This window comes from Leptidea sinapis, chromosome 43 (genome assembly GCF_905404315.1).
Source record: "Leptidea sinapis chromosome 43, ilLepSina1.1, whole genome shotgun sequence".
Classification (NCBI taxonomy): domain Eukaryota; kingdom Metazoa; phylum Arthropoda; class Insecta; order Lepidoptera; family Pieridae; genus Leptidea; species Leptidea sinapis.
Window position 1 is genome coordinate 872,773 of NC_066307.1, and position 21,260 is coordinate 894,032.

Genomic DNA, 21,260 nt, shown 5'->3' on the forward strand with positions numbered 1-21,260 from the left:
TTTATCTATTGAGTCAGTGCTGTTGCTATAAAAAAAATCGAAACCCAGACTGACCGATCACTCAGACATTCCACTGTTGAATAGTAAGATAAGTTAATTAAATAACTGGTGTAGCTACTGGGACTACACTTCGTCACGTTGAGATATAAGATAATATATTCTATTCTATTCTTCCTACTATGGCTCCTGTGGAAGGTATACCACAAGTTTGCCAATGTCATGTTAAGGTAGACCACCAAGCTTAGAGTATTCTTTTACTAATTTTAATGGTAGTGATCGGTGCTTAAGATTGAAACAAGTTTTATTTTCTTATACCTGAAACAAATATACATGCTGTTAGGACTATAAAGGACATACACAAATATAATTACTTAAATTATTTAATATAAGTACTTAGTGCTATATACATCTTAATCTTATTTATTTAAATATATTTACACAAAATATATACAAAAGGAGTGAAAACTAGGGAGAGGAGACATTTGAAGGAGGTTGGGCGGGGAATTTCAGGAGGTATAAAATAAGATAATATATTGTCGCGTAGCAACGCTTCGACGTATATGACGAGAGTTGTCAAACTTCAAGACATTGATAATTTCAACAGCTCCGTCAGCAATACTCGTAGCTATAGCGTAAAATATGTTATGGTATCTACGGCCGCAATTGCGGTGTAACTAAGAATTTTGTGTTTTCAGGAATCCCGGCACTGCGTTATATACGTCAGGTCGTATCACTCACCATTATATGAACTTCGTACCAGTGGCGTAGCGTAGGTACATTATCGGGGCCACGTTTAAACATTTGTTTGGGGGTATGAAGTACCCTTATGAAGGGTAAAGATTTCTCACAAAAGAAAAAGAAGTTTGCATAAAATTAAAAGAAATATTTATTCATCATAATTATCTATCAGTCAGTTTTTAATTTATTTTTCAAACAAATTAAGTATACACTTTCATTATCTTTTTTCGGCAAACTAATTTATAAATAAATGATTATTTATAATAACTTTGTCTTTTTTGAAAAATAAAAAGAAATTTGGGATGTTTTTTTTAATTTTTGCTCACGCACGTCGGAGGCCCCGCATTATAGATACGGCGGTAGCTAAACCCCTGCTTATTACCCTTCTCAACACAAGTAAGCAAGTAATCATAAATCTCAACCAGCAAATTGCAATAATACGCGCACTCCCCTTTATGGTCACCCACTATAACTCCCACAGGTGATCACCATCAAGAATTAATATCAAAATGTTTTGAGTTTTCTTTAGTTTATTTCCGCCAATATTTGTCTTTAAACAATTCGACACGTGTTTCGCCTCTATACGCCAAAATTTGGCACGAGACTGACCAGTCCAAAGACTGCCAGATTTTGGCGAGTCAACATGTCCTGAGGATGCCACGTGTATAGGCGAAACACGTGTCAAATTGTTTAAAGACAAATATTGGCGGAATTAACACTAAATAAAACTCAAATCATTTTGATAATTATGGATTTCCGCAAAGTAACGCCTACGTCAATAAATTTACCATCAAGAAAGCCTTAAAACTCGTTGCCGTAAGATAGACTAGGATTTTCTTATTAAAACAGTATTTATATTATAAACTATTACACCTAGTTATAAAAGTTAGAAAAAAGAATGCTGGGAGAGTTTCTTGCGCCGCTTCTTCTCTCTCAGAGCGCCATTTGTTTCCGAAGCGGTAGTAGTATCTAGTAGTATAAGAAATGACATCAAAAAGAATTCTAAAGGAATCAATTTTGAGAAAATAAATGCCTTTTATGCCTTTATAGGTGCCGATTCTTAAATGGCAATTTTATAATTAAACTAGCTGACCTAGCAAACGTTGTATTGTCGATATTAAAATCGCGATACAAAAGTAACTGTTGATCGTAGATGGGTGAAAATTTGAATGCTGACTCATAATCAAACAAATTAAAAAAAAAATGTCAAAAAAAATTAAAAAAAAAAATCGTGTGGACCACCCTTAACATTTAGGGGGATGAAAAATAGATGTTGTCCGATTCTCAGACCTACCCAATATGCACTCAAAATTTCATGAGAATCGGTCAAGCCGTTTCGGAGGAGTTCAATGTTTAACACCATGACACGAGAATTTTATATATTAGATTAGATTGTAAAGCAATTGACACATATACTTTAAATTTTAATGTTATTACTCATGTAACTGGCATTAGTTTCCTCTGACTTGTTTCCTGTTTCATGGCAGTGGTAATACCAACCACATTCCATCCCAATGAATAACACTCTCACACTCACCGAGCTGATCTGAACTGACCTAAACTAATAACGCGTCATAACGAATATAGTAGGTACGAGATTTTGCACTTAACTTTTTCTGAGCGACTTAAAACCTTTTTTGATGACGAAATATCCCTGTTCTACATAATTTCTTCACTGAAACCCTTATTCAAATCGATAAGCACTTTCTAATAAACAGGGAACAAATGCAAGGATTTACAGAAAATAATATTGGTAAGGATTATAATATTATAATATCCAATAATAGTTTTTCTCAAATATCTTTCACGTTTGTCGATAATTCTACTATATGTTAATAGATATTTTAGGTCGCATATAATAAATATTTTTACTCTTATTTGTATTCGCAAAGCTTATAAACGTAGATATATTTCAGTGATTTGGTACTAGTCAGGTGCGAATCGAAAATTTCCGATGTTAGGACGTGAGATATAAAGGTTTACAACCAAGTGATTGCGGATTTATCAAAACATTATCTTGGCACATTCCTTAATACATCACGAATACTTCAATACTTGCAGTTTCTTTATGAAGATAAACTGACATTAATTAAAATACTGCAATGGATGAAGGCAGCGCAGGACCTAACGCCGTGGAGATCTTTGCGGGAGGCCTTTGTCCAGCAGTAGACGTCTTCCGGCTGATGATGATGAAAAGACTGCATGACTGAGCTGAGTTTTACTGAGAACTGTTTAGATATGCATATTATGACTGCAATCGGTTTCTATGTCTATCTCCAACCATAGAAACTACCTTAATTTACATGTTTGCTGATGCACTAAGCATAGTATATATAGCATAGTTTAATTAATCCGATATTTCTGTAATGTAGATACTTATAACAATACTACAACTATTCGTTGTACGTTGCGCGTATATCACTTAGTGGAAAACAACTTTTACGTTCTTATCTAAGGCGATCGTGTAAGCAGATACCAGTCACATGTAAATTGTACAGGAAAGTGAAAACATTTGCTCATAATGTACAGATAATATTGGTCATAAGATACACAATAGACGGCCATACTCATTTTACTTTCAAAATAACTGTGAATATTCATAAGTATTGAAGACGCAATATCTATTTACAAAAACTGCCATATTAGCTAGGTAAATATTGTATGAGATAAATGTAGGTGGGTATCTTAGCTAATAGATTCAGAAATAAATCTTATAAAGCCTTAAATTAAGTATCAAAAAGCAAAAAAGGCATTTGTTTTTAAAAAAATTATTCCTTTACCTTTTTACCTTTACTTGTCATTTCTAATATACTAGATACTACTACCGTTTAGGAAACAAATGGCGCTCTGAGAGAGAAGAAGGAGCGCAAGAATCTCTTCCAGCATTCTTTTTTTGCGCTCTTATTAATGAAATAAGTATACAATTTTGGTTCCCACAGCGCTCGAACTAGATACCCCACAATAGCTTTTTGATATTAGCGGCAATTATTAGATGCTTGTGTGCGTGGCATCTTGACACTCAATGGCATCTTTAAAATTTTGTAACTTACGCTTCGTGTTATTTTCATTGAAATTAATAAAATATAAAATATTTACTGATGATATGTGATCCCAGTGTGTTTCTTATTTCTTGTAGTAGTATTTATACAAAGATTTACTACGCAACCCGCCATTTTAGTTTCAATTATTAGCAAAGTTTAACAGAACATGTGGCTCGTCAACGTCACACATTGGTCACGCCCTGCCTGCTACAAAGCAGTGCCGCTCAGGATTTTTGAAAAACCCAAAAAATTCTGAGCGGCACTACAATTGCGCTCGTCACCTTGAGACGTAAGATGTTAAGTCTCATTTGCCCAGTAATTTCACTAGCTACGGCGCCCTTCAGACCGAAACACAGTAATATTTACACATTACTGCTTCACGGCAGAAATAGGCGCCGTTGTGGTACCTGTGCAAAAGAGCCTCCCACTTTTAATATGTCATACGGTTTGTTAATGTGGGGAAATGCTCCGGATGTTCATAGTATTTTTGTGCTCCAAAAGAGACCAATACACTCACTTCGGGAAAAATTCATGTTGATAAACATCCTAACTCTTCCCTCACAAATCACAATAGCAATACATATATTATGAATATTATGTATTTTAGAAAGAATATTACTAAATTCAAGAAAAGTTATGATTGAATTTATTCAATAAAAGAAGAAAGAATAAGCTACAAGAACCGTTTAATAAGTTGGCACATCTACATGGGGCACACTAAAACTTTTGCACTTATAGCTAATCGGAACTATTTGAATTTCAAATATTATATTTTTTGAAACGTTGCAACCTTCTTAGTGATATAAAAAAACAATTAGCGGGAAATAATTTGTCAAGTGTTTTTTATCACGTATCAAAGTTCTACGTACGTTACGAAAATGGATTTAAGTCGAAAAGATTTTAGAACGATCTCTCCGCAAGACTGTGCCGCTCGTCTTCAAAATGCTTTGAGCACCGTGGGGCGATGGTGTGCTGAATTTGAGAGAGGTCGGGTTTCTTTACATGGCGAATTTATGACGGCAGTTGAAGGCCGCCCTTCAACGAAAATAATGTGGCTACTATTAAACGGCTAATTGAAGAAAACCCGTGGATTACCTATGAGACAATTCGAGGACTTTTGGGGATTGGTATGAGCCATATTCAGAAACTTTTACACGAAGAATTGAAAGCTCGGAAACTTTGTTGTCGTTGGATCCCTCATGAACTGACAGCGGAGCAGAAGCGGGCTCTCGTGGAATTATGCTCACAGATGCTAATGAAGTAAGACCACGGACATTCTAATGCTGTTTATGACATTGTCACAGGAGACGAAACGTGGATTTATTGTTTTGAACCCGAAAAAAAAACTGAAATCTTGTGAATGGGTGTCTGAAAATGAGAACAGGTCAACAAAAGTGAGGCAGACGAGAAACTTTGGTAAAAAAATTATCACATTTTTTTTTCAGCTACAGGTCCCAACTGCACAATTCCAATTGATGATAAAAATAGTGTTAATGCCAAGTGGTATTCTACCATTTGTTTACCCAGGGTGTTAAAAAAAGTTCGCGAAAGACGACCGAAAAGCCGCGTTCTCCTACATCAATGACAACGCTTCTTCATAGATGGCCAACAAAACTAAGTCATTTTTAACTTCCGAAAAAGTACAACTCGCCACTCATCCTACACATAGCCCCGACCTAGCATCCTGTTATTTCTGTATTTTCCCGAAAATCAAAGATTTGATGAGAGGTTTCACTTTTACCAATTCCGAAGAGACAGTGATAGCGTTCAATTAGCACATAGAAGACATGCCTTCAGATCTGTAGTCCTCCTGTTTTAAAAAATGGTTCGATCGCATGAAAAAATATTTAATATGTAAAGAAGAGTATTTTTAAAAGCAATAATTATAATATTTTAGTTATAATATGTTGTTTTTTAAGTTACGCAAAACTTTTAGTGTAACCTACTGTGTATGTGTGTGCTGTAAATTATAATAGAGGATAATGATGTATGGTTCTTGTCAGGTTCTGCGTAGGCCACCTGAAATTTTATATTATTTAAGTAGGCTAAATTGTTAAAAAGATGTCTTTCCTTAGGGTACGAGCGTAGAACGAAAATATGGATAAGGAACGTACTTATTGTCTCCAGCTGTAAAATGGTCATCACCCGAGTGTAAAGGAAATACGGGAAAGATAATGAGAAAGATAAAACAGTGGCCTATGGACGCCCATCCCGGGCCATTAAGTAAATACAGAAAAAATATAAAGCGAACGTGTTACATGTAGCGATTAAATAAAGCAAGCGGGTATACAAGCGATGTAATTCGGAAACTGATCAGTATTAATTAACGGCATTTAAATAGGTTACAATAGGCAGTAAAGTCCTCGAATGGCGACCACGTACCGGAAGACGCAGTATTGATAGGCCCCAAACAAGATAGACCGACGATCTGGTCAAGATCGCCGGAATACGTTGGATGAGGGCAGCGCAGGACCGATCGTCGTGGAGATCTTTGGGGGAGGCCTTTGTCCAGCAGTGGCATTAAAAAACACCCAAATTTCAATAGAGAAGATGGTCTAAAATTATCTAACACCTGGGATCCAATAATCTCTAAATTAAAACCCATAACTACACATACCAAAAAAGAAGAGGACACTGTCGGTTTTGCCAAAAACCATCTGTGAACAGCAAATACCACCTCCGAGGAAATAAATGGCGCTAAATTTCATAATGACAACTAGGACAAAATATACTATCATTGACTCACTTCATCTGCAGTCCCCCTGAAAACGAGATCTGGAAAGGTCTTGAGCCGTCGGGTTAACTAAAATAAAAATTTAACTTTTACGCAAACATCTAATGTAAAACCGTTACAATTACACGCGTTTTAATCCTTTAAAAGTGTTTTATTTAAATGTGTAACTCGCGTTAATAAAAGAAAATACTAACCCTATATCGGTTTTGCGGATGGAACACAATAATATAAAAATCGTGATACAAAAATAGTTGTAGATCGTAGAAGGGCGAAAATTTAAATTTGTATGTATTTTTCAATGCTGAATCATAAAAAAATAAAAATAAAATGTCAAAAAATAAAAATAAATTTTTGGGGTGGACTACCCTTAACATTTAGGGGGATGAAAAATAGATAGTAGCCGATTCTCAGACCTACTGAATATAACACTAGAAATAAGGGATTGCTTGTAGCTAATTCTAGTAGGCTTCATAAGATACATAATAGCTTTAAGGGTAAATGTATACACTTCTATAATAAAGTCCCAGCCACTGTTCAGGCATTATCTATAAATAAATTTAAATGTTTTATAAAAAAATGGCTCTGTCGTAAATCCTATTACTCCACTGCTGAATATCTAAATGATCGGACAGCCTGGGACTAGATTGTGATTATTTTATAGCGATAGAAACAGACTGTACAATATTGTATATATTTATTGAAAAGAGCGCAAAAAAAGAATTCTGGGAGAATTTCTTCTCTCTCAGAGCGCCGTTTCTTTCCGAAGCGGTATTAGTATCTAGTAGTATAAGAAATGACATCAAAAATAATTCTAAAGGAATCAATTTTGAGAAAATAAATGCCTTTTATGCCTTTTATGCATATAAAATTTGGTAACAATCAGTACCTAAAGCCGTTTCGGAGGAGTAAGGTAACTAACATTGTGACACGAGAATTTTATATATAAGATTTCTGTTTTATTATTATTATGTGTGTAAGTACATTGAAAGTTTAGTAGGGCGAATCGCATTGTCTAACATTAAAATATTTATTCTCTTTACTTCCTGCTTACTTATTTATTTTTATAACCGTCCGGTTAATAAGACCGGAACATTATTATATAGTTTGCATAACATCTTACATTTAAAGTTTATAATATAATACTACCATATATAAATAATCATAGTTGCCGTTAGATAATTATGCAATATTTTAGGGTCTTACTTTCTTATTTCATTTTATAATTATATTCTTCGAAACAAAATAGAGTTTTTAACTATATTTACAATACATAATATGATTACCTATGTACATACACGGACTAGTGAAAAAAGAAGGACTCCGCGCCGTGTTAAAAGCAAGTGAAGCACCTTTATGCTAGTGTGTGTGCGGTTACGGGGTATACCAGTTACAAAATTTTTTCTCCCTTAAATAATATCCACAAATACTTTTATAGTATTGTTTTTACACTTCTTCACAAAACACGACGGCATTTTTAAAATATTTTATTGCGACGCAAACTGTTCTGTCACAGACATGTCAAATCTCATAAAGGCGGCCGATCGGCCTGTATTAGTGTAAGTGTATGCGTGGGGCTATGTATTTACACGTTTACCGGCTTGTTTTCGTACCTCACTGTTATATAAGGTGACACGGAGTCCTTATTTTTTTACTCGTCCGTGTGTACACAATATTATCAAAAATATATTGAGAACACTTAAAATGTATATTTTTTTTAATTCTCTTATTGAATCCTCTGGTATCAAACTGTTTCGACTTGACAGATTCAAGATAACGGGCCTAAATGCATACTCACGATATATTCATTATGTTTATATTATAAGAGAACTGTGGTAACATATTCAAACGGTTGTGAAGGCGAAACTAATTTATAAGTAGGCGATAATGACATTATGATTCGAGTAGGTATGCAAATATGTTGCTTGGATCGCTTGATGTGTTCTGCAGTCTATGTATTATTTTATATATATACCTATATTTTTTTTCTACATTCCTAATGGAATGACCCTGGTGGCTTGGGCACGGGGAAGGGCGCTGGTGTAGGACGCAACTTGTGACGACACTCTGGCTCCTTCTCATATCTAAGTTACAGTTACAGTTGGGACTGCCGAAGACAGCAAACGTCGCAAATATATTGGTCTCAGTGAGTCAAATTCTTCTCTCTCAGAGCGCCATTTGTTTCCGAAGCGGCAGTAGTATTTAGTATATTAGAAATGACATCAAAAAGAATTCTAAAGGAATCAATTGTATAAATTTTGAGAAAATAAATGCCTTTTATGCCTTTTGCCTTTTTAAAACTTAAAAAAGAAAATTAGGCTAGTTACGCGAATTGAACATTAACGTAAATAATATACCTTAACAATAACGAGGTAGATTTGTAATGAATAAGTCAGATTTTTGATACAATCGATGTTCTCACAGGTAATCTTAAATTGCTTTCATCAAACTGAATGACAAACGTAATTAAGTAAATTTTGCACTGTAATCATTTTCGTATTTTCTGTTATCATCTGAAAAATTATAAAGCAATAACGGCTCTTTACTTTTATGTGAAATTTAATGACAAAATGATATAATTTATAATGATAAAACTGTGCGATCGGGTTTCCTAAGATGTAAGTCTTTGAATAGATATAATATAAAATGAATAAGTTATACTTTTAATCTGAAAACACGCGCCATAATAGTAAGTATATTGTAATATACCTATCGTTGTCTTGTACCCATAGTACAGGCTATCCCTAGTTTGGGGCAAGATAATTAATGTAAAAGTGTTTATGTAAATTATATATATTATAGTAAGACGAATTGAATTTTTTTTATAGTGACATAATAATCACTGAGAATTTTTGTTAACATACAAATGCATTTTTCAATCATTTATCAGAAGACAGCGGCCTATTTTTGTACATTATTTTATCAAAACAGCTTGGTCGCACCATTCCCTAGTTTATGTGCTGTCGTTTATTATTAATTTATTTGACAATTTCAAACTATAATCACATAAAGAATTAAAAATTCGAAACTGATAATATATCTGTACATATTAATGTACATTTTCGGTTGTACATTATCTAACGCGTTACTTTTTGAGCGCATCCAATTCCATTCAAGTGATAGTTCACAGCATATAATATATTAAGGAGTCTGAAATCTGAATCCTCCAGCTGTGTTCGTGTGTGCTTTGCGAATATGGTTAGGGCCTTAGGTCAATGACCAACTAGACAGGTGGCGGCGCCGCGGTCGCACACCGCCCCGGGGTAAATATAGCGGAGGCTGCACATGAAGCGCATTCCTCGCGATTACACCGAACATCCGAGGAATGCATCAATAGTAATCTCTGTCACAACTGTGATTTGTATTATTTTTTGTAATGAAGGCTTTAGGGGCGCCGGGTACTTTATTCTGTGGGTAATGGATCAGACCAACATTACGTACGCGTACGTAATGTTGGCTCGAAATGACCACTCCCGCCCGTTTCTATTAGTGATATGCCCGCTTAAAAATGTAATGAAGTGAAAACTTTTTAATTTTTAGTACTACCTACACACAATTAGAAAAAAAAACATTAAGCTATTGTTATTTTATAGTTTTAAGTTTTCTCTTCTATCGGCAGTTCCTATGACTGTCTGTTTATAATGCCAATCATCAGTTTTATTGATGTGCGAGGAAAAGAGCAAGATATTCAGTAATTGATACGTATCGACCTGTGTAATGCAATGTCGCTCAGGATTGGGAAAACCAAGACGTCAAAATGTTGTATCTTGTACGATGTTATGGAACAACTGACCGCCTAAGCATCTTTGGTCATTGTTTTACTGTACTGAGTGATTCCAATTTATCATTCGACTTGTAGCAAATTAATTAAGATTAAGCGAAGTTAATGTATATTCACATAAAACAGAGCTCATTTCAGATTTAGATATTATAATGGCAAATTAATTAAATCGATAGTTGGCGCATTTTTGAAACTGTAGGTATATTTGGTTGAAAGAATTGATCTTATTAAAAAGTGTGATGAATGAAATCCAACGCTTACGTAAAATCCAAAGTTAGTAACATAAAAGTATAAGTACGGTTTACATACAATAACAATGAAAATCAGCAGAAAGCTATTCAAATAAAGAAAAGAAATAGAATATGTAGCGAGACGAGTGGAAAAAATGGGAGACCTTCATCTGGCTTTCGTACACCTTCATTATATATGGATAGCTCCCACAGTTATACAAGTATTTAGGTTGCCATCCGAATTTCCTTTTAAAAAGAGCTATAATTTTCCTTTTGTATACAATATTGGATATGATTAGGTATACCTACCGTTTAAAAGTTTTGGTACACGAAACTGATAACTACCTACATCTTGGTGTTTATGATCAATACAGATGTTCCAAACAAATAGAATATGTTCACAAATATACCTTTCGTTTCGACCATATTACTCAAAAAAATAAATTTGCATTCTGAAAAACCTTTATTTAACAATTCAGTCGTGACAAAACTCTTTCGTTTACATAATTAACAATACTTAATGTACACGGTTACAGAAATTATTAATCTATTTGGGTGAGGGTCTACTAGTGGCTCCCAAATGTATGTCATGTTACGGAACTGTGTTTATAGACAGCATAACCGGAATTTCTAGTGTTACAGCTTGGAGGCTAGCCACAGAACATGTCCAAATACAGCTGACAACAGTCAGGACAAAGACTTGGAAGGCAATGAGTAACCAAATGGTTCGATCATTATAGGCTTTGTAAGAATGTTTATTAATTGAGGATGTAAAAGATTAGGTGATGGGGTTTATAATCATTATTATTTTTGTACAAAATTCTTAACAATTTTATAGACTCTCCATTTTTGTTAAGTAATTTACCGACTCCAAAAAGGAGGAGGTTATATATATTAATAAAACACTATTATTTATATTAAAGGTTTGCATAAGAGGTGTATTAAATTAAATTTTTAGTTATTTGATACGTTTCAGGCTTTGAAGTTGGGTTTTTTTAAACGTAGTTTTTTTTATATTTACTTCAGATGTCCTAAGGTTGCGCTAGAGATAAGTTATTGCTTTATGTTCCACCAACAAGTACTAAATATGTTCAAAATACTTTCGTTGTTGTCTTGTAATAAGTACCTAGAATATAAAATTTAATAATATTGATTTACATCCTTGTTCGATCATATAGTTTAAGAAATATATTAAAGAATACTGGTATATTTAATTTCATTTAAGTAAGCAATAAACCGATTGTTTTTTTCTTCTTCTAAAGTTCTCTTTTCTGACTGCTCACATAATATGTATATTAGTGGAAACTTTATTGTTGTGTGTACAATTTTATATGTATTTTTATATATTTTTTAATTATCTAATAATGTTTGTTACGCAGAAATAAATAAATTAAATTAAATAGTATAAGGCGACTTCACAAAATCATTAAGCTTTTTGAACTTTATTGTATGTTAAGCTTTTATACAGATTGCTTCATCATAATTTTTGTTATATATCATGATTCGATTTCCATTTTTTCACCTCCACCTGATAGCAGCTAATTTGGGCTGCCACAATAATGTAGTTCCATTTAAGCACGCCCAGGGTTCATGAAAAACAAGAAAAGTTTTACTTATGTACGTACGCAAGTGGATAACTTCTTTAGCGTTATATAACAAAAAACCTTAAAAAAAATATTCCTATTATTAATTGTAATAAAGAAGGTATTAAATACAAACAATGAAAGTATTATTATGCTGCATGAGTTACTTAAATAACGTAAATTATTTTTATACAATTAGAGAGAAATTATGTTTTTATTTTAAAACTTGTAAGTTTAAAAAAGTAATAGTAATAAGTCTGAAATTTATTTAATTCTCGTCCATTGGTTGTGGTTCAGTAGACATATGAGTAACAAGAGGCTTGGTAGCTGAAGTATGATACAATTGGTCTAGTTGACCAGCTAACGTCAGGGTGTCGAATATGCGTACCGTAGTGCGCATTCACTCTCCAAAACAAGTATCCATTCAAAAAAAGAGTTGAGTATTCTATCTAGTATTCTGTAGCTGTGTTATGTAACTATTGTTAAACCTCTTTCACCCAGTAATTTCACTAGTTACGGCGCCCTTCAATTCGAAACAATAACGATTCCACATTGCTGCTTGACGCCAGAAAAAGGCACCACTATGGTAAAATTATTGGTAATTAAGTAAAAATTAGTTGTTTATATTCAAGGCAAAGTTCAAGGAACAAAAATCAAAGTAAAATGTTAAACTTTTGACATTTATAACTGTATGTAATCTTTTGACCTGAAACGCATCCACTAAACTATTATGCAATAGATATGTAAAGTAGTAATCACATTTCAAATAATATATTCTCTTCGACATAATGTTTAAAGCTGTGGGCTTTTACACTTCAGTAAAAGGATAAATGCATAAGCCTTGGATTGCGATGTTTGCAAAGAATTAAGGACGGTGTTGGTGCCTGTCTCATGAGCTACAGTGAAGCAATAAAGTATAATAAGCTGACGGTTTAAGGATTAGCACAGAAATTTTATGCAATAAGCAACTCATCTGTTCAATTAATACCTCCATGTCGTTCTATGTAAATAAGTTAACTGTACAATAGAATGTAATTTCTTTTGTAGAATAAGGGACGAGATGATCAGGACGTTCAGCCGATGTTAATTGATACGCCGTGCCCATTACAATGCAGTGCCGCTCAGGATTCTTGAAAAAACCAAAAATTATGAGCGGCACTACAATTGCGCTCGTCTCCTTGAGACATAAGATGTTAAGTCTCATTTGCTCATTAATTTCACTAGCTACGGCGCCCTTCAGACCGAAACACAGTTATGCTTACACATAACTGCTTCACGGTAGAAATAAGCGCCGAATGAATGACGAAGCTGAACGACGTTGAATGAATAAAAAACAAAGGTATAAGGAAACTTGTATGACAGCAAAGGAATAATGCAGAAACTAAATAGTAATAAAACATAATCTAATAAGAGATGTATGGAACACCAAAGATGGAATAACGTAAATACCTACTATGAATTGCAAAATACTCCTACGTCTCTTTTGTTGTTATCTGTGATTCATCCGGAGTCATACGCGGATACTGAAGGTATTTAGAATTGCATATTTTTTCTACGTATGTCATGTTTTTATTGTACTATGCCTGTGTGAAGCCTTACCTGGCAGACTGATCTACAAAACAAGCTCAACCTTGATAATAGTTCTAAGTATCACCAGTGGGAGACTCCTTTGCACAGGATATCGTGCCGTGAAGCATGCATACGCATTACTGCGTTTCGGTCTGAAGGGCGCCGTAGCTAGTGAAATTAATGAGCAAATGAGACTTAACATCTTATGTCTCAAGGAGACGAGTGCAATTGTAGTGCCGCTCATAATTTTTGGTTTTTTCAAGAATCCTGAGCGGCACTGCATTGTAATGGGCACGGCGTATCAATTACCAGCACCTGAACGTCCAGCACGTGCTCGTCTCGTCCCTTATTTTCATAAAAAAAAACTCAAATGCTAACCACGATACTCAGACATGACCAAAGCCAGAGAGAGAGAGAGAGAAGAAACAGCAATACACTTAATCAGGGATTACGATTTGAGTCGCTTTCTGATATAGACTTAAATATTTCAAAACATATTGGGTGACGCCATACAAAGCTAAGCTGATACAAAATAAACATAAACTCATCTCCTGGGAGGCATGCTGATGCTACACAAAAAATACTTGACCCAACACAGTTAATCTCGACCATAAAACAGATAACATGCTCATGATATCATCGAGATGAGGATAAGCCGTGTTATAAAACCTTGAACTAAAGATATATTCGCATCATATAATATGGTATATACCACAGACATAGATCCAAGTAGATAACGCAAATCCCTCCGTCTGTATAAAAACTAAGCGTGCCCTTTTTTATACGCTTTATATTAGTTTCACCTGTATGTTTGTATGTTTGTAACCGACTTCTTTGGGCGCGATTTTGACCCACTTTAAACGGCTAGATTTCGTTCTAACTTTGTAGATTTATCGAGGACCATTTGCTTTTTAAGATATTATTAAAATAATAATTCTTCTACACCCCACGCTTTTTTTTACAAGAAAATATATTTTTTTTACACTATTTTCAATTTAAATTTATTTTCTATTTTTTAGTTGAATTTTATATAAAGCGTGCTTTTTAGTTTTTTTTAACTCTTATTTATTTTTGTACCTACTGTGACGTCGTTAAAAATGCCAGTGCATCGAGCCTAACGTTTAGCCACTCACTTCATCATTACGTTTTTAGTACATCAATAGTCGGTATTGCTTATAACTAAAATCGGCAATCTATTATAAATCGTTCTGTTCGTTAGTCTCGCTAAAACTCGAGAACGGCTGGACCGATTTGGCTAATTTAGGTGTTGAATTATTTGTGGAAGTCCAGAGAAGGTTTAAGAGGTGAACAAATATGAAAATGCTCGGAATTAAATAAAAACAACAATTTCAGTTTTCCTTTGATTTATACCCCGTCAGAAAACAAATTGAAAGATTAGTTTAAAGTGAATAACTAATTAGAATTTTTATATCATTCCAACTTTCTCAGGAGGTAAAAAAGAAACTTAATTTTAGTTAACTATAGTCGGTAGATTACTTACAGTTGTTAACTATCTATCAGATTATTTTTATATAAATTGATAAAATATGGCGATATCTTCTTTTAATATAAAGTTAGTAAAGTTTTAAGAAATAAAGATTTTTATAAGTACTACGTGCTTCGTCATGATTGTGTGTACGCGGACGAAGTCGCGGGTGTCAGCTAGTAAATAATAAAGTCACCTCTATGTGAGTTATGTGGAACAATTGAGGATGTTGAGTACTTGTTAAAGGAATGTGTCCGATTTCAGTCTAGTAGAGACAAAATTGTAAGAGATATGGGTTTGAACAGATTTGATACGAGCATGTTTGTAAATATACTTGCCCGACCTGCATCTAAGGATGCCATAAGTCTGTTTGAATCTATAAGTCTTATTGTTTGAACACTATAGATATAACTTGCTATTGGTTTTATTAACTTTTTTTTTAGTTTGTTAAGTTTAGAATTTTGTTTTTATTTTGTCTTTTTAATGTACTTAAATTATAATGGGGCTGACATGTACATACGTATAAAAGCCCCTAAATCAATAAAGAAAAAAAAATAAAAGCGTCAAAGGAAGAACATTTCTCCTCTTTTTGACACGCGAAGTACATACTCTCGCTGGATCTATTTGGATCCATGTCTGTGTTATATACGCATCACTGTCACAGACAGTGGTTGCATTGTTTGTTAGAGTTATCCCATGACTACGATTCACATAGAAATGAAACTGTACTGAATCTAGGTGATGGCAATAAAGCTGATGGTCGAATAAAAAAAAAATATGTGTTCCGGTGTTGAAGTATTTCACTTATGAAATCGACATGTGTATCGATAAGTTATAGTTTAAATCATTGACTTATAATTCAAATTCAAATATTATTATTCAAAATAGGATGTGTAATCAGTGTATCACTCAGTGAAAGTAAAAAAAAACTACCACCTATTCCGACGACTTGTATAGCCGAGTGGCTAGCGATCCTACCTACTAAGCTAGAGGTCCCGGGTTCGAATCCCGGTAGGTGCAAGCATTTATATGATGAATATGGATGTTTGTTTCCGAGTCATGGATGTTTAAATGTATTTATGTATGTTTATATGAATTTATGTATGTTTAAGTAAGTATATTGTATTAAATATATCGTTGTCTTGTAACCCATAACACAGGCATATATATGCTTAACTTGGGGCAAGATAATTTATGTAAAAAGTGTGTCAATATTATTATTATTCCAAAATTAGTGCCTCAGGCCTAAGAAGAATGGGCGCAACAAACTCAGCTGGCTTTTTTTTTCATCAAAAAATATGTCTACAAAGTAATATTGTACAATTAAACTTATTATTTAATAGCCTGAGGGCGGTCGCTCCATTCCCAATCTCTGGTATCATTAAGAAAGTCATTTATGTTACAATAACCTTTATTTATCGCACAAACGTTTTTTAACAATACTTTTGAATAACGTAATACTTTTGTTTTGAACATTTTCTGGGATCTAATTGTAAAAGCATATACATCGCCCCACAAAACACTTACTAACTCGGCTTAACCGAGTAGTAGGCACATCGATACATATAAAAAGCTGATATAGATCATCGAAAAAGCTTAATGTTCTCAAAGTAGCTACAGAATTTTTTGACATAATTTTTAACGAACTAACTAAATGCAAATGATAAATATCTTTACAGCCGCACATTTAAACCATATACGCTGTAACCATCGTCATAAAAACTATAGACCGTACGCGTGGATGTCCGTCACGAGCTGCGATATATTGGATTTTTTAAAAATTTTAACTTATTTTCCTTTTCGTAAATAATATCTTTTGCTACTGTAGTATTTCTGTAGGTCATTAGTCAATTTATATTCTTGTGCCGACCTTAATCATCCTCAGCTATATATATAGCTAAGTAATAAACAAAAGCACTCGGTTTAAATGACCCTCAAAATGCAATATATAGTTATCATTAATTAGCTGACCTAGCAAACGTATTGCCATATAAAGTAAAAAGAAAAAATCAAGAAATAAAAATTTTGGGGTAGTTATAAAAAATAGATGACGACCGATTCTCAGACCTAACAAAAATTAAATCGTATATAAAATCTACCAACTAAAGGTAAAATTATGTTTGTTATACCTCCTGAGAAAGACAGAAAGATATAAAGATTCTAATTAGTTATTCATTTTAAACTATTCTTTCAATTGGATTTCTGAACGACGCGGGACACATCAAAGGAAAAACAATATTGTTTGTAATATCATATTTATTCACCTTTTAAACCTTCTCTGGAGTTCCACGAATAATTCAACACCAAAATTTGCCAAATCGGTCCAGCCGTTCTCGAGTTTTAGCGAGACTTACGAACAGCAATTCATTTTTATATATATAGATAGATAGATGTATAACTACATAAGTACATTGCATTTTGTTAGCAATGTTTTCATAAATAAATCCTTTTCTAATCTATTAATGCATACATTCGCAATAATATAGTGATATTCTATTCCATAGATTTTAATTAATAAGTAGTTATTTGGATTTAGCTATTAAAATCAGAGAGTGGTGAAATTATGCAAATGTCACCACAGCCAACCGCTTCAAGTGACGTCACATCCGATTTGCCAGACGGCTCTTCATATTATAATGCATAAAACATTGTTTTGCTGTGAAAATAAAATATGTTATTCTTAAGTTATATCATTCATATTCCATAAGTAATATCACTCATATTATTATGTAAATCAAACAGTGAAATTGTTTTCAATTTGTGTGAAATCTCCCCACTTTCAAAAGTTGTTCCTCCCTATTATGTTCCCTATTATGTTACTCCCTATTTTCAAAAATAAAAGAATCCAAAGTAATATTTATACATCATTACTGCCGAAGTAAAGAAAATTTAGCAACATTTGGTTTCGCTTTTACAGAGATATATTAAGAATATTTTATATTTTATAAATTTTAATTATTATTATTTAATATTTTTTATATTAAGAATATTTTAATATTTACCTTTTTATTGCATTTTACATTATGTTTACCGTATTTGTTATTTTAAGGTTTATATTTAATTGGTTATGGTTACTCCATATCTATAACTCATTATTAAAATTGCCCTTTTTTCGTTGTTACAGATTATAAAAAATGCAGGAATAAAAGACTAGGAAATGGCATTAAAAATGAAATCACATCATCGAGCCGGATTCAACCGGTTTGGATGACAAAGGTATTAAAGGTTTTTAATGTTACAATATTATGTTATAGACTACTGTTTTTGTCTGGCAGATCTCATAAAACAGTCAGACAGTCTGTGAGCGATAATAGATATGACTATATTTGACTCATGACCCACCTTAAGGCGAAGAGTAAGCAGAAAACACGCAAACATGGTGTTTTTCGACAAGTTTTGTGGTGAAAGTATAACATTTCGAGCTATGAACACTACTTAATCCTGTTACACATATCCTTAAGTCTTATTTGTAGGTTGTTAATGTTTGCTGTTGTTTATAGTTAACACTGCCGAGCCTTTTTGAACTACCACATTTCTTTAAAGTTAAACAAGTTTTTTGGCATGGTGGAATGTATTTTTTTGGTACTTCTCTCAGAAAAGTTATTCTTATAGCTTGTACTTTTTTGTGTAGGTTCATTTATTCAGATTAGTAGTGAGTAACGAGGATTGTAAGCATATAAACTGTTTTCCACGCAACAATTTTGAAAATATTGGCTTTGTCACATAGATGGCGGGCCGGCAGCCGTGATCTCATATTGCTCAAGGTCGCTGGCATTTAGTGTCGCCTTAAGGTCATTTTTCTACACTCATAATAAACAAGTAGGACGAAATTCGCTTGAACATACATTTCCAAATTGACTCTTATCATTTTATTAGACACTGCCAGTCCACTAATTGTCATACAATCGTTTTCCCAACCAACCAACCAAACATAAACCCAACTGCTTTTATGATTTCAAAAGAATTATCAGCAAGGTGGATTCATGAATCAATTTGTCGATGATAGATTTACATTCTTACAAAAAGAGCAACACGTTAATAATTCTAGTTCTATCAAAAGTAGAATTTGCAGACAATATAATCACAGATCGCATTTTACCTGAAGATAGAATAAATCAATTCGTTTTTTGCTGGTGGTTATAAAAGGTGTTAATGCTTTGAATTTTCTTTCTTCTGTCCAGTGAGGTGTGATGTCTCAGTCAGCGCTGGGTATGGGTGCAGAGCGGCGCTACTCCGTACCCTCGCACCCCATGATGCATGACCCAAGAGGGATGCACTCCGAGGACCTCCACGCCTGGTCCATATACAGGTAATAACTCTTGAACTCTCGTATGAACAGAGGTATCACAGGGGGATTTGACCTTTCAGAGTTTGATCGCTTCATTTGAATCTTCTACCGTAGTCATCTTGGGAGTGTTCCCAAAAGCTTTTTGACCTGAAACTAAAGGTCATCCCAAGGTTCTGAAGGTTTTTATGGAACTAAAACATAATGGATCGTGGCTATGAACCAAATTAAAGTATTATTATTATTAAATACTAGCTGACCCGACAGACGCTGTTCTGTATATAATAAATAAAATAATGTTTTTATATGAATTTGTCAATAATACCTATATCATAACATCAAAAATTACTTCGTAAAATATGCAGCCCGCTGTCGTAATGAAATTATTGTTTCACAGCAGAACTGTCAAACCGTGCGCCAATAAATTCTCTCATAGAAATTATGTATGGACACATCAAAGGAAAAACAAATTTGTTGTTTTTATTTAATTTGGCAGCATTTTCCTATATATTCACCTTTTAAACCTTCTCTGGACTTCCACAAATAATTCAAGACCAAATTTAGCCAAATCGGTCCAGCTGTTCTCGAGTTTTAGCGAGACTAACGAACAGCAATTCATTTATATATATATAGATAGATTAAACGAAATATATAATTAAGCTGCAACTTCTATCGTAATTCGTATTGTATATGTTACTTAAAGATACATTATGTTTAAATATATTTTTTGCGGTAACGATCACCGAGTGATCACCGCCGCCCATAGTCTCAGCACAAAAAAAGCGTCGATGTTGATAGGTTGTACCGTAGACTCTCACCACAGAGACCCCGGTTTGATCCTCGCCTGTCACGTAGAAAATATATTTTCAGTTTTAGAATTCATATGTATAACTTACGGATACATTGCTTTCACCGTTTAATGACAGGATCTTATCTATCCATAGTTATGTCCAATATAGTTATAGTCCAATGCTTTATGTCGATAGGTTATTGAAATGTAACTAAGCGTAAAAGGATAGATTTGTCTACGTCTAGTAAGTTAAACTAAGGATAGATAGGTTATTGAAAACGGCCGTTAGTCGGCAACACTCTTGTGATTTTCCTTTCGTCCTTCTCTGCATTACTTTTCTTTGTTATTTTCTTCAATTTTGATGGTTCAGCAAACCACTTTTCACAATTACTAATAAGTCAAATACTGGGTAATTAAGACTATTACGAGATTTTGTAAGCTTATCAACAAGTCTATCTGCGTTGGAAAATAGTACCTAACTGTTTATTTACAACAAAACAAATAAAAGTGACACACATAGATTTAATTAGTTACGCAATAGCAGACACAATAAATGCATAAGACAAAAGTATAAAATATTATCTATTAATTAACGATTGAATAAAATCGAATAGATTATATTATATAATCGAAATTGAATAAAAACTATAGTTATGTACGATTTAGTAATTAAATTTTATTGTACTGTTATGTGGGCAACGTTCTACGTGGTTCTATCTCGTTTATATAATATTTACAAGAACATCTAGATAGAAATTAGTTGCATTAAGGCGAAGAGTAAGCAGAAAACACGCAAATATGGTGTTTTTAGACAAGTTTTGTGGTGAAAGTATAGCATTTCGAGCTATGAACACTACTTAATCCTGTTACACATATCCTTAAGTCTTATTTGTAGGTTGCTAATGCTTGCTGTTGGTTATAGTTAACACTGCCGAGCCTTTTTGAACTACCACTTTTCTTTGAAGTTAAACAAGTTTTTTGGCATGGCGTGACGAATTTTTTTGGTACTTCTCTCAGAAAAGTTAT

The 21,260-nt window shown here is 33.5% G+C and overlaps 1 protein-coding gene across 4 annotated transcripts in view; it reads left to right on the forward strand.

Moving 5' to 3' along the window:
- The window catches only part of LOC126977053 (ATP-binding cassette sub-family G member 8), a 95,481-nt gene that overhangs the window by 41,900 nt on the left and 32,321 nt on the right, over window positions 1-21,260 (forward strand). For all 4 annotated transcript variants that reach the window (XM_050825721.1, XM_050825719.1, XM_050825720.1 and 1 more), the window contains exons 2-3: window positions 18,284-18,375; window positions 19,341-19,468. In XM_050825721.1, coding sequence (XP_050681678.1) covers window positions 19,350-19,468 — 119 coding nt within the window. In that variant the 5' untranslated portion in view covers window positions 18,284-18,375; window positions 19,341-19,349. The remainder of the gene's footprint in view (window positions 1-18,283; window positions 18,376-19,340; window positions 19,469-21,260) is intronic.